Source organism: Miniopterus schreibersii (assembly GCF_964146895.1).
Source record: "Miniopterus schreibersii genome assembly, chromosome: 9".
Taxonomy (NCBI): Eukaryota; Metazoa; Chordata; class Mammalia; order Chiroptera; family Miniopteridae; genus Miniopterus; species Miniopterus schreibersii.
The window spans coordinates 53,273,278-53,288,394 of NC_138118.1; the positions used below are offsets into that span (position 1 = coordinate 53,273,278).

The window sequence follows — 15,117 nt, forward strand, 5'->3', positions numbered from 1 at the left end:
TATATTTCAGAGCTCAATTTTCTTTTCAAGTGTGTGATTTTTAATATTGTCCACAGTTTATAATCCTTTTGAAAGGGAATTTTGTCTCCCCCCCCTCTTTGGGAGGGGTGTGAGCTTGTTGCTTCTCACACGCCTTTCAGAGGAGGCTGCTCTTCTCTTATTTAACCAGCCCCCCTTTTCTCAGATGCCAGCAGCACATAACTCCACCATAAATGCATTCTTTGTTCTACGTACCTAAACCTTTGACTTAATCCTCCATAATCACTCTTTCTAACTGTTCTTTTAGCAATTCATTGTCCTATCACCTAGTTCTCAGTTTCTAATCTCATTCAATTGCCCAGATCCTCAAGTTCCTACTCTTATATTCACTCTTGGAAAATCTACAAACTGATTCTTTCTTAACTTAACAAAGCAAAGATATGATCACTTATTCCACTAGTTTAAGTCTGGAAATCATGCCCATGATGGATTTTAATGGAATGATGACAGACAAGTTGTTCATGACCCATGATCAGTAAACCATTACAGAGCAACAGAATGATTTTGAGGATCCAAAACCCTGTAAACAACATGATATTTTCATGTTTGTATGTATGGGTGCATTTTCCTGAAGAGTATGTCCAGAGTCTTCATCAACAACTCCTATATCTTACAAGGGGGGGTGAAAAAGTCACAGGGAACATTGTACCTTTCCCAGATATAGCTAATAATTTTAGTTAGAATAATTTCTCATTTCTAGCACATGAAAGTGAGTCACTATCCTCATAAAATTTGAGTTTTGAAGGCAAACAACGGACTCATCTAAGATTGCCAGGTACTTTGCCCCTGATGCAAAGACTGATAACAAGTTCCACTCTCATGGATTTTACAGCCTAGTGGAAAGGAAATGCTTATCCACAATGAAAATAAAAATATACTTTTGAAAAAGGAGACTAGTCCTGAAAGTAATAGACTGTTAAATATCTTTACTAGTAAAATGAAAGGAACTTCCTATCTGCATTTCCTTTAGCAAGCCAAAGAATGCTACTTCACTTCTCTCATCAATAGATGTGGACAGAAAAAACAAATGATCACTAATCTCCTTTCAACACTGGAGACCTATGGCATTAGAACTTTATGTTTAACTTTGTTAAAACTGACGATGCACCAAGTAACAAACTGCCATTCACCTGTCTATGGCCATTGCTTGGAGCAGGTAATCTCCAAGCTTTTGGAAGATTAGAAATACAGTCCAAAGCAACTAGAGCTACAGGAAGATGTTGTCAATAATTCTGTTTGACTCCTAAATTACCAATTCAGTGAAGTGCAGAACAGTTAAACAAGCTTCACAAAACCAGTTTGTTCTTGGTGGTGGAACAAAGTCACAATAAATCCTTTCACTCACAGCCAGAAGTTACTCATATGGGGGGGGGGAGGCTAAAGATCCCATAATCCTTGCTCGTATTTGAAATAATGTTTGTTCTGAAAAAAATTCTTTGTATCTCCCTTTTAGTGTCCCCTAATACAATAGTTCATGCAACCTGAAGAAACATTTGACCTGATGGTCTACATTGTCCTCTTCACCTCACAAAGGAAGGGAGTGGTTAGTCACACTGAATCTAATAAATTTAAGATTAAGCACCAAAGACTTCCTCAATGTCTGCCTGTTAAATGAACGAGATTCCAAACCCTTGAAACCCTGCATTTATTGCCAGAAATCCTGAACTGGGTGGAGTTGACAGTTTCTCTCATGAGAAGGCCATGTAGCTAAAAAATGGTTTCCCATAGTCTTAAAAACAAACAAACCACTTAACAGGAAACTTTTTTTCTTTTTAAAGAAGAAAATCAAGGTAGTTAAAGACAGAACTATACAGGGTAAGAAGAAAATCACCCTTGAGGAAAGTCAATTTCCAACCTACTCCAGTCTAAGGAGAGAATGTTTCCACAGCAGAGATAGCCTACAATCAAAAATGAATCCAAATCAAAACCCAGTCACATTTCCCTACCATCTAAGGATATTCAGCACAAATTCTTGTCCCACCCATTCCTCTTTTCCTGCAAGGAAATAACCCTTATATCTGTAGGGCGGTTCTGAGGCTTCTTAAATACAGTCATATCTCCAGTGTGTTTGCAAAACTGTCTGAATAAAAAAACGAAGAAATTTCTATTCCTGCCATCACCATAAATTCAGCTTCTCTCCTTGATCTTTGAATTCCCAGGGCTTTCATACTGCCTTTTAGTATCCAAAGATTCTCTCTATGAAATTCCTTTCCAGAAATGTTTTGGCTACCAAAGCACCACCCCTACCCCACCCCCACCTTCCACCCTCCCACCAAAAAAAAAAAAAAAAAGCCTATCCTCAGTTTGGATCAGGAATTGAGTAAAGGGAGCAAACTGTTCACTCCAATCCAAAAGGAAAATCAGTCCCTAATGTTTTGGCTCACTGAGTCCCTCTGGCTCTCTGTGAACTGGTATTTGCTTCTCCAGCTTTTAGTTCAAGGCAAAGCATGAATTCTCTATTGGATTCAATCTTTGGAAAATTAACTCATTTTATTTTGGCCCCACCACTTCCAATTGATTTTCTGAGGATCGAGGTAATATGAAAAGATTTTGGTTACTTCCACCTATCAAAAATACCAATTAACCTCTACCTATATACATTTACTCTCCAGAGCTAACTGCTCAAAAATTATCAAGTATATAAAGAAAGAGTATCAGTTAAACCTAAAATCCTTACAAAAGACTACTTCAGAATTATAGGTGCATATTATATTATTGTTATACGTTCCTAGGTGAGAAGTCCAACCATCTCTTCTTCACGTTTCCATCTACATTCATGCTTTTAAATCACAGGTTTATTCATATTTGGCTAGCTTTCAATAGTAGATGTTCTATATAATCCATCACATATGAGATTAGTATTTTATGTTTATGAGGCCTTTTAAATTCTCAAAAGCTTCGCTATGTTAATTTTTCCTATTAACTTATAAAAAAAAGTTGAGATTGCCTTGACCAGGTAGCTCAGTTGTTTAGAGCATTGTCCCATTATGCCAAAGTTGCAGGTTCAATTTCTGGTCAGGGCACATACAAGAAACAACCAATGGATGCATAAATAAGTGGAACATCAAATTGATGTTTCTCTCTCAAAAATAAATAAATAAATAAATAAATAAATAAATAAATAAATATTTTAAAGGTTAGCATTATAAAATACCTAGTAAATTTCAAGAACAATGTGATAATAAAATAAACTTCCTAAGAAATAGAGGATAATTCAGAGGAAGATTGATTCTACTTTGACAATCTTTTTTTTTTTTAATATATCTTTATTGATTTCAGAGAGAGGAAAGGAGAGGGAGAGAGAGAGAGACAGAAATATCAATGATGACAGAGTCATTGATCAGCTGCCTCCTGCATGCACCCGACTGAGGATTGAGCCCGCAACCAGGGCATGTGCCCTGACCGGGAATCAAACAGCGATCTCTTGGATCCTAGGAGAATGCTCAACTGCTGAGCCATGCCCTGCGGGCACAATTATTTTTCTTAACTCCCTTCGAAGTACTGAGAATTTCTCCCTTTTCAAATTTCAAGACACCTGTCATAAATGAATGTGGATTTGTTTTTAATCAAGTATGTGAATTTAATTTTTAAAAACTCAGAAAATCATATCTCAATGCACCATCTACTACTGATTCTAAAAATCAAGACAAATGTGGCCAGAGCAAATAATTTCTCAAACTAAGATCACCACAAATTAATTTATACAGCAAAGAGTTACAAGAATAACTGAAAAGATAACAATTTTTAAAATATTACTTTAAAAACTAATTATATTAATCAAAGTTAAGGATATGCATATCAAAAAGCATTAAAAGGCATATATAAGCCCATCTGTCCCCTCTCCCATCTTCTGGTCACCCCCAATCTATCTCTCACATTAACACATTTAGTAGTTTATTTTTCTATTCATTTTCATATGTATATGTAATATGTATATAATACTATCTTTTAAAGTGTAATTTTTAGACATTTCCATTGAATTTCTTTTTACAGAAGTTGAGAACTTTAGCTTCTTTTTGCCAGCTCTCTTTCCAACCAAGCTCTTATTATAATGTCAATTTTTATGAAACATGCATTTAATGATTCCATTACTAGTGCAAGGTAAATATTCTTCCTTATTTAGAAAAATAGTGTTTTCTGATTATGCTTTCTTTCTTTAAATAATGTTGCTTTTATTAATAATTTCCCAATTATTACATTTGCTTATTATTTCATAAGATCACGATCAAATTTTTCTACACTTTCTAAAAAAATGCCTCCACAAAATTTTCAGACGAAATTCTGTCAGTGTTTTTATTTTTTCTCCTGGAGTTATTCCTTTTAGAGCCTTTCTTTCTCTTTCTACAATCTGAACTGGCTGTTCTCTGGCCTGAGGAACGGCTACCTCAACTTCCATCTACCTCTTTTCCATTATGAATCCGGGATCCCACATTTTCCCCCTTGATTTATTTTCTTAATTTGGTGAGCACATCTTTAGAAGTGTCCTGAGAAAGGCTGACTGAGACTTAAAATTATGGAAACTTTCCAGGTGTGAAAATGTTTCTAATTTACTTTTATTGATAGTTGGGCTCACTACAGAATTCTGGGTTGAACAGCATTCATCCTCAGAGCTCTGGGGCATTATACACTATCTTCCAGCTTCCAAAGTCACAGTCGAGAAGTCTGATGCTATACCTTTCCCAAGCTTTTGAATGTGTCTTCTATTTTTCTTGGTAGTTATTTGAATCAGTGCCTCACTGTTGTTATTATGAAAATTTGAAATAATTGGCCCTAATATGTCTTGGTTTTTTGTTGTTGGTTTTCATTTGTTTGTTTTCATTCATCATGCTGGGTACTCAGTGTGAAGTGATCTGAAATTTAATTTCCATTGATTCAGAAAATTTTCAGTTTGGCTATTTATTCAGAATAAACAGATGCCAATTACCTGTGGAACTTTTCTCTAGGCTTTCTCCAGAAAAGATCCTTTGATCAACTGCCCAAGTAGGATACTGCTGGTATAGGTGTGCAGGGAATTTGTATCAGAATATGCACATGGACTTCCAAAAGGGAGATTAAAATACATTATAAACAATGTTCTCCAGAAATTTAGGCAGTATGTATAGGGTATAAGAAATGAAATAATGTTTCCCATAAATTGTTTTTCTGTCATAAATTGTTAGTTTTCTACTGATGACTTCAAAATAGACAAAACTAAATCCCACTGCCTCTTCAAAGTAACAGACTGGAAAGTATTATGCTAAGCAAAAAAGCAAGTCAGAGAAAGAAGAGTATCACATGATCTCACTCATATGTAAAATATAATGAACAAAATAAACTGGTGAAAAAAACAGATCCAGAGACATAGAAGCGTGGAACAGACTGAGGGATCTCAGAGGTGAGGCTGGGGTGGGTGAGTAGGTGGGGAAAAATTAAAGCATTTATATGCATATATACAAAACTTATGGACACAGACAATAGCATTAGGAAGGCTTGGAGGGTGCGAATTCAGGATGGAGGGGATCCATGAGGGGAAAAAGAGAGGATATCTGTAATACTTTCAACAATAAAGTTAAATTTAAAAAAAAATTCCAATAGCCTGCTATGTATTGTCATTTTCCTTCAAATGTCTCATCCTACTGACTTTAATGACATGACCTAGTCCCCACGCTGGAATTATGAGAATCATTTTTAGGTTCTCTTCTGTATTCCTTTACTCTTTTTTCCCTATTTAATTGGTAGCTCTAAGTCTATTTCATTTCACTTACACCAACATCCAGCTAAATTTAAAGCATTGTAGTTTCCGTCATGCAAGTTTCCTATTCTTCTCATCAAATATTTATTCCTATTGTCAGCCAGGCTAAGATCCATATTACTACTTCTCTAAATTATTGTAACAGGCTCATAAACAACCTTGTTCTATGTACCCCTCCCTTGCCAATCCTTACCACATAATGCTGCCTACTTCATTTTCCCCCCATAAATCACAATTAAATTAGGTCAATTTCATGATCTAAATCCTCAAATGCCAACATACACTTCATTCAGTAAACCTTAAGTTTCCTCCAATGTTCAAAGTTCAATTTCGTACCCATCTGCCTCTGAAATTCTTGTAAATGTTTAGTTTATTTACCCTAATCCTATGGCATTAATTTTTGCAGTTATTTTGTCCCTTAAAAAGAGTAGAGGCCCTTGCAGATAAGAATAATGCCTAAATCACTGTGGTAATTCCTCATCTTTTCTTGCACATAAGTCTAATAAACCTTTAACTAGTGATTTTTCAAACTAGTGATTCTTGTTTGCATTGGTTTATCTACCTTTCATCTAAGGCAGGATTTATTACAGGCTTATTAATAATTTAGAGAGGTTAATGTGCCATTTAAAGATCCAACTGTGGCTCTAATGCTTTGCAATCATAAGAGGCTCCCGCAGTGATCTCCAAATGCTCGTGTGTGTGTGTGTGTGTGTGTGTGTGTGTGTGTGTGTGTGTGTGTGTGGCACGGGGGGAGGGGGGAAAAGGAGGTTGTTCTGAAAAAAACACTCTAGGGCAGTGCTTCTCAGAATTAAACAAGCATTCAAATCAAAGGGGATTCTTGTTAAAATACGACTCTCATTTAGAAGTTTGGGAGGGGGCCTGAGATTCTGCATTTCTAACTCCCAGATTATGCTAATGCTACTGGTCCTTGACCACAGTTGAAATAGAAAAGCTAAAGAACACTGTGGCCCATTGCACTGCAGAGCTGGACGCCTTCCTTCTTCACATGAGAATCTCTCTCAAACCTTTAAATGACGACATGTAGTACTTTATGCAAGATGACCAAATTATTATTTTTTTCCTTTACAGTTCTACATTGGTCAAATCTGTACATCCCTAACTTAATTAATTTAAGTTATAATGAGCTTAATTGCTATAAGTGATAAATGACCTGCTTAGATTAAACCAATGATGTTTTAAACCCGTTTTCTCATACATAGAAGGAAAGTACATTCATTTAATATGCATTAACCTGGAAGGAAGGTGCAAAGATGACAACCTGTGATTTATTAGGGACTTTTAAGTAAATTTCCTGTTACCTGTGGCAGCAGAAATTCTACCTATGATGCCTGAATATAATTATATTTTTAAAGACCCTAAATTTTCATCATATCTTACTTCAATTAATTCAATAACATATGTTTGCTCTCTCTTTGTAGCCTGGCAAACATCCATTTTGTGCTTTATAACATCCAAGGAGGCTTCCCTATATTATTTAATTTCCAAATGAGAAAACCTTGAGTCGGAGCAAACAGTCATTCTAATGCACCATGAACAGTACATGCCAGAGAAAGAGCTAAAACCTATCTATGTCTTTTATCTCTAATCCCCATTAGCCACTACAGCTATAGTTTATATTTTAAGATTTAGCATTACTTAGAAAAACACAATTCTTTATCAAAACAACTCTACTTACGTTTATGGACTATACCCACAGACAAGTTCACTCCTATTGCTTCTTCCACTTCGCCATTCCATTGGGATTACTGAAATATTTATCTTAGTTTCTCTACTGTGTCTAGCACACTGTGGCTTTAGACAAATAAACTTTTTTATGAGTATCTTTCTTTATAAGTAAAAAGCACTTTAGTTCTAATGTATGCCTCTTTTGAATTAATAGAATTAAATCATGTTTATCGGACTCTTACAAAAATGCAAAATGTATATTACTAGTTCTTAAGAAACAGAGGGCCATTTGTCAGATTTTCTGTTAAAAAAGACCCAATAACATCTATTTTTAAAATGTCCATAAATTTATATTTTATACATGTATTGAAAGAATTTACTGTAAAAATTCCTTTAATAAGACCTAAGGAATGAAAACGAATTTTAGGTAAGTGAAAAAATAAAACAAGTAGTTGCATATAAAAGTTTTTATCTCCTCAATAATTTATAGAATAGTAAACCAACTACATATAAAATCTGTTCAAACAAAACATTTTTTAACCAAAAATAGTTGACTGGGTTTAATCCCTCAAAATATTGCCCTTACTTAAACTATGGCCCTTCTAAAGTCCCTTCCACATTTATGTATAACCAAAGACACACCAAAGCATCTCATTGACCTTGCCAGGAGGACATCACTGACCACTGCAGACCTCACTGATTTTTATGGATCTTCTTAATTCCAGGAGTGTGTTTTGTAAAGGTATTTGTATGGCAAGATGACAGCATATGTTACCTCATGTAATTGTGTAACTTCCACCACTTTGTGAACCTCCACAAATTAATTAATGTTTAGAAGAGTGCACCACATACAGTGAAATAGATTTTAATTATTACTGAATAATAGGGTTGGACATAGGTAAGTTGAAGTACAAACACTGTTGAACTGAAAAGTAGACGACTTGGATCAGTTTTTGAATTATCTATTTATGTGACCCTGGGGTTATTATTTAATCTTTCTGGAGTTTTAGTTCCAACTAAACTATACTATATAGTACTATACTATATATATACAGTATAGTACTTATAGCATATCACTATATCAAATTGAACACATTCTTCCTTGAATATATTTTATATCTTTTTACCCTCTTTTTCCATATAAACAACAGTTGACACTGATAATGAACCAAATAATAGTTTATTATGTAAAATAAGCCACTTTTATTAACTTCTAATAATAATAATAAGTTCTAAAAGTAGCCTATTTTTAGAGGGGGAAAAACGGAGTTTCTTTAATATTTTCTTCAATAGTGTATGGATTATCCCATATCTCTTCTGCATCACCACATCAATCATTCCTTTCTTAGATCATTTAAATTAGCATATAAATATGCTGTTATTTAGCACATTAAAAAACAAGTCTCTTCATCACATTGTCCTTCCAGCTACTACTGCCTGTGTCTCCCTTACAGGAAAAGTCCTTGAAAAAGTTACCTATAATTGTCTCTAGTCCCCCAGCTTATGCTCATAAGAATACATCCTAATTGTGCTATGGCTCCCACATTCAGATACTGGTCTCATCAACAACAGTGAAATGTTGATGTCAAATCTAATGTTAATTTTTATTTGTCAACTTTCATAGCACATTAGCTGAATATGACACTACTGATAATCCCTTTTCCTTTACTTTTTGAATTTAACTTACTCTGTACGAAACTCCTGATTTCTCTCCTACACACCTGGGCATCAGGTGGCAAGAGCATGGGCCTTGAACTAGAGAGATGAAAATACACAAGTTAGTTCTGCCATTTAATGGCTTCTTGCTTTGGGGCAAGGCCTTACAGCTCTGAGCCTCAGGTTTCTTATCTATATAATGGGTATAAAGACGATGGTTTTCAGGGTGTCATAAAACTTCAACATGGTATAATCTAAGGAAGGTTCCTGAACCAGTCACTCTCTTGCTTTATATTCTTCATAGCACTTCCCACTATTTTAAAACAATGTTCATTTTTTTGTTTACCTGTTCATTGTCTGTCTCCCTATCTGGAAAAGAAATTACAAGAGGATAGTGACTTTTCTCTGACATAGGACAGTGCGAGGCACAGTGATTGCTCAATACATATTTGTAGAACAGGTGAATATATGGTAACTATTAGGCAAGTTAGTGTCCTTCCTGATGTCTTATATGTGTGGGTTCAGTATTAACTAGCTGGTGCTTTGTAGGTTTACTGTGATTCTTTGGGATAGCAAGACTTTTGTGGGGAAAATATTGAAATGCAATTCATGCCTGAATGCTCATTATAGGCTCTAAAGGATATAGTTAGAAAATAGACTATATAATCTTGGGTGGTGAACACACAATACAATATACAAGATGATGCATTATAGAATTGTACACCTGAAACCTATATACTGTTATTAACCAATGTCACCCCAATAAATTCAATAAAATAAAAAAACAGATCTATATATCTATTATAAGCCATTAAAATATAAGTTAATACTAACATCTAAAATAGTAAAAGAAAAAGAAAGGCTAAAGAGAAGATATAAAAAATTAAAAAAAGATAAAAGATATTCATCTTAAAGATAAAAGATAAAAGATATTCATCTTAAGGGATGGATCTCTATATATTAGTTAACTGTCATTTCTTCTTCCTTTTTAAAGTTTTTGTCCATTTCCTCTTTAGCTATGTTATTTATCTCATCTTCTGGAGTTTTCCAAACAAATAACATTGCAATACTAGTGATTCTACATATAAATATCCTTAAACCATGTGAGTTCCTTCATGATTATGAGATAGAAAATGTTTACACTATTCCTAGATTGAAGTAAATTATCTCTTAAAAATTATTTTTACTTCATCTGTAGTATAAACTGTACAAGTCACTGTGAGAAGCCCATCTTGTAGTAATATATATATATGTTATAAAATATACATATCTTATAACACAAAATCCAGAAATATAGAATTTTCTGACTCAAGGTTCCTTACTTATTACTCAAGAAACAGCTTTAGCATGAATAAATGTGCAAGAATGCAAAATATGCAACTGAAGAGAAATCTCTTTATACAACAATAGAACCAAACAAGCTCCTGTGGATTTAGAGGTTCAAAGCTAAGTCTTTATCAAAAGGCATTCTTTGGATAAAATGGCTGTTACATTTCCTTTGGCCTTTAAGAAATTCCTCAAAATAATCTTCCAGCTGTTCGAAATAGCTAACTCTAGTGATACTGGCTGCGTCTCTGATCAGCACCTAAGGGAGCATGAATTATGGAAAGGAAACAAAACAACGCTGATTTTGTGCCCATAAAAATTAGTTATTTTTGAAACCCAACTTAATTTTTCATTTTGGCTGATTTTTCTAACCTCACATTCTGCTAGTGTTTTACTGCCCAAGTACAAACTTTTAGACTCTATTAAAACTATCTAAGCAATAGGTGGTACTAGCTGATCTCAATTCATTAGTCACAATCGTAAGAGAAAGAAAGGTAGAAAATGCCAAGGGAGATTTTGGTTATTCTCTTAAAAAAGTAGGAAGTGGTATACAAGGAATTTTTCTTGCCATAACCCTAAATTAGCAGTAATTTTTACGTCATAATTTTGTATATTTAGGAGTAGGCCAGTTTTAAGAAGCAGTATGTCAGGACTGAACTTTCTAGATAAGGCAACTGTTGAAATTTGTAAAAGTGGATGGGAAATGTAGACTTCATAGTGCTGAACTGATGATTTCCAAAGAGAGTGCCCACATTCTTTAAAGTGGAAATAGAAGAGTTGTCAGTAATTCTCATAGCCAAGATGACTATTATTGGCATACAACCTGGAAATGAATGGTTAATAGCAGCTACTGGAGCCAGCTGGAGTGTGCCTGTGTTACTACTGAGGTTGAGTTGGGAAGACTTTTCTAAAATTCCTACCCTGCATTCAATCTTTGCTACATTTAGAAACCTTGATATGTAGATAACCTACATGTAGATCAAAAACTAAAAAATACATTTCCGAAGTATACTAAATATAAGAACCATCAAAAGAAGAGTTCTTAATTTATTAATCCAACACTTATACCAGTTCTCCTTTTATATAAGCACTAGGTGCTGAGAGGCATGAGAATCTATGAGATAAACAAGATTTTAATCTCTTATAGGGTTGAGTCCCAGTCCAAAAACATTTATTAATACAAAAAAAACCTCTAACTTGGGAAAAACTTTGTTAATGTTTTTCTATTTTTAATAACATGTTATTTTTAAATGATCAGCTTACTGCATTTGAGTAATCCCTTGTATGAAAATTTGATTATGAACACCAATTATCACAATGACAATCTACTTAGCTTTTTCCAGAAATTTATCAAAGGACATAAAATTCCATAAATCTGTAAGTCTTTTTTGGCCATCCAGTGATCTTTTTTTCTTTCTTTTTGGCCATCCAGTGATCTTAAATATAGCATGTGGTCTTCTTCGACTCCATTCGGTTTTAACTATTGAAACTCATATAATCAGTTAGTCAAATATCAGCTTGATGTTTCAGTAAACTATAAAGTTCACCCTGGTGGGTAAGTGCCTCAAGAAAGAACCAGTTATGTCTAGGGTCTGCAAAATAGGATTAAGCATCAAGGTTCTATTCAGCATAGGTTTGACTCATGAGCTGAACCATGCACTAATTTTCGACCTTGACAAGTTTCTCAGTTTCTCAGCACCTCAATAACCTCATACATAGTAAAGAGAATGAAAATAATTCCCACCTCACAGGGTGGTGGTAAAGATGAAATGACATAATTCACACACAATCCTTACACCAATGCTTTGCTCCTAATAAATCCAGTTACTGATTATTAACTACTATTAAACTTTCTTCACAAGTCTGATTTATTTTATATTGTTCATCTTATCAATGCAATATTCCTGTTATTCACTAATCGTAGAATCAGATAATGTTGCCATTTTTTCTTTAATATCTTTATTTTCAAACTTTCTATATATCTCTTATTGTTTAGTGTTAATATTTGTTTTCTGTTATTTTCTTAAGATAATTTTAAATACATTTTAAAATAAACAAATCTAGCATGTGCAATATGAAGGGTTATGAAAAATCCATATAATTAAATAATTAACATGCTTATGAGAAGAGAGAGCATTTCCACAATCTGGAAAAGTTTCCTCTCTTATCCATTTCCAGTCAATCCTCCCTTGACCACAGAAAGGCAATGTTCTGGATTTTTTTAACCATAGATTAGTTTTATCTGTTCTAGAAATTCCATACGACTATAAAAACTCAAAAATAGTATGTTAATTCATGATATAAATTCCAAACAAATACCAACATATAAAAATGTGTAATAGGTATGCTAATTCCACTTACACTTGACATCAAATTAGATTTTATTATTGATATTTAATTTAAGTTGAAAATAAGTTGTCTTAAAGATCAGAGTATTTTAAAACCACCATTATAGTTTTTTACCTGCCAAGTCCAGAATAGAGGAGTCTACATTCCTCTCATTATTTAAGGTATTAAAGAAGCCAAGAGTACATCATAGAAAAGAGAACAAAAGAAATCTTTGAGCATGAAACTTGGCACTCTGTCTTCTCTCTCATATATATATATATATATACATATATGTATTGTACATACATATACACAAGATGATTAAATATAACTTATATGAACTTAGCTTTTATATTAATTTAAATATTAAAAACCAATTAGCTTAACAGATTTCATTTCTGAAACAGTTTTTTGATCCTTTTAAGCCTTTCATACCACCTTTTTAAAATAATAAAATATGTATATGCTTCAGATGTTAAAGGTATTTTAGTGTGTTAAAATTTTTTTTGAAGATATCTTACTGTGTTTTTTTAAAAAAAATTCCTCTAGGAATAAACTAATTAGTAGCAGCTACATTAAATAATGGTGTGGGGTTTTTGGGGTCTGTTTTGGGGTATTGATTTGTTTTAATACAAAACTGTTACAACTTGCAGACCAAAATTTCCTAATTATACCCATAAGTAGTTGATCATTGTAAATAACTGAATGAAAAGTGTATCTACACGTACAGTTTGGGCACCTACTTTCCTCACAAAATAATAAATAATTGGCCTTTGTGTTCTATATTTTTTATTAACTGAAGCCAACACTATAAATATGTCAGTGAAGTCAGCATTCATTTCTAAATAAAAGAAATACAGTAATCAAAAAGACAATCTGAAGACATTTACATCCTTACCTTTGTAGGTTAGCTTGAGCCGTGGAATATTTTGCTTAGAAGTTCCAATGACCGGAAGAAACAGCATGGTCATGCTTAGCATCATCAAGGCATGAAAAAAGTAAAAATAGTAGCTTTTGGACTTTGGTCTCTCATCTTTATTAGCATTCATGATGAAAACAATGTTCTCTTTGAAACAGTGGAAACAATCTAAAAATAAGAAAAGAACTGTTAACAAAGCAGTTTGCAGATTTTCCAAGACTTACTATTATAAATTTATGAATGTAAATAGATTTTAAAAAAATAACTGCTCCTTCTCTCTTGTTTTGCTCTTGCAAATTGTCGCCAGGAAAATGATTCAAAAATGAGAATGAAATCAAGTCTGGCTTTACTCAGTTGTGGAAATGAATGCATAACTTAAAATCAACAATTTATGTTAATTAGCATATCTTCTACTAAATTTTTTATGCGAATGTAGGAGGAACCCATTCTTTCCGTAACTTGAATTCCTTGATCAGATAAAACCACAGGTAGAAGCGTACTCTTTCCCCATATCATCCCCAAAGGAAAAGATCCCCAAGCAAAAACGAATAAAAGCTGTCGTTTTGAGGGAGTTCTTTTGCTTCTGACTTAAAAGATATTTTAAGTGTCTACCTAAAATTGGGAAAATTGGACATGATCAGGTCAGGGCCACCAGTACAATTTTAGGCCTGGGACAATGCAGTCTTACTTGCACCTATACTATTCTACATAGGACAACACTATGAATAGAAAAACAAACTGTAAAATAAAGGGTTTATGGGAGGAAGGAGGTGGTTATTAGGTTGCCATAAAGAAGCTGCCTTGGTTGTCTTTGTTAAGATACGAACGAGATCAAAACTCACATATTTCAAAATAACCTTAATAACAGTCATTACAAATAACATTCAGTGAGCATTTATATATACTAGATAGTTTTTAAAGTGTCTTACATAAATTAAATGACTTAATCCTATTACATTAATTAAAGAAGGAAGCCATTAGACCAATGTGGCTCAAAGGCCGTGATGGCCTACCTAAGCAAACTGAAATCTAAGCCTATGAATGACTAAAAGTTATGAACTCAAAATGCTAAGGACGGCCAATCACAAAGAGCCAACTAAGCTTTAAGCTACAGCTTATCAAATAATTTCCTTTCTTTGCTTCCGCACTTTCTTTATATAAGTCTTTTCCCTGACTCCTGATGGTGGAGTGCTCCTAACCATTTCTGGTTTGGCACTGCCCATTTCAAATTGATTTTTGCTCAAATAAACTTTTAAGAATTTTAATAAGCCTCCCTTTGTTTTATTGTTTTTATCGATGCCAATGACAGCCAAGAAAGATGGGTAATTATTTCACAGATGAGGAAACTAAGGTAGGATTTATATAGTTCTCTCAAGGTCACACAGGGAATAAGAGATGTATTAAAACATTTGTTCTGGGCTTTAGCTAAAGT

The 15,117-nt window shown here is 33.7% G+C and overlaps 1 protein-coding gene across 2 annotated transcripts in view; it reads right to left on the reverse strand.

The window, feature by feature from the left end:
* SEMA3D (semaphorin 3D) overlaps positions 1-15,117 on the reverse strand; it is a 181,311-nt gene that overhangs the window by 103,694 nt on the left and 62,500 nt on the right. For both annotated transcript variants that reach the window (XM_081147361.1, XM_081147360.1), the window contains exon 2: positions 13,665-13,853. In XM_081147361.1, the coding sequence (XP_081003487.1) occupies positions 13,665-13,815 (151 nt within the window). In that variant the 5' untranslated portion in view covers positions 13,816-13,853. The remainder of the gene's footprint in view (positions 1-13,664; positions 13,854-15,117) is intronic.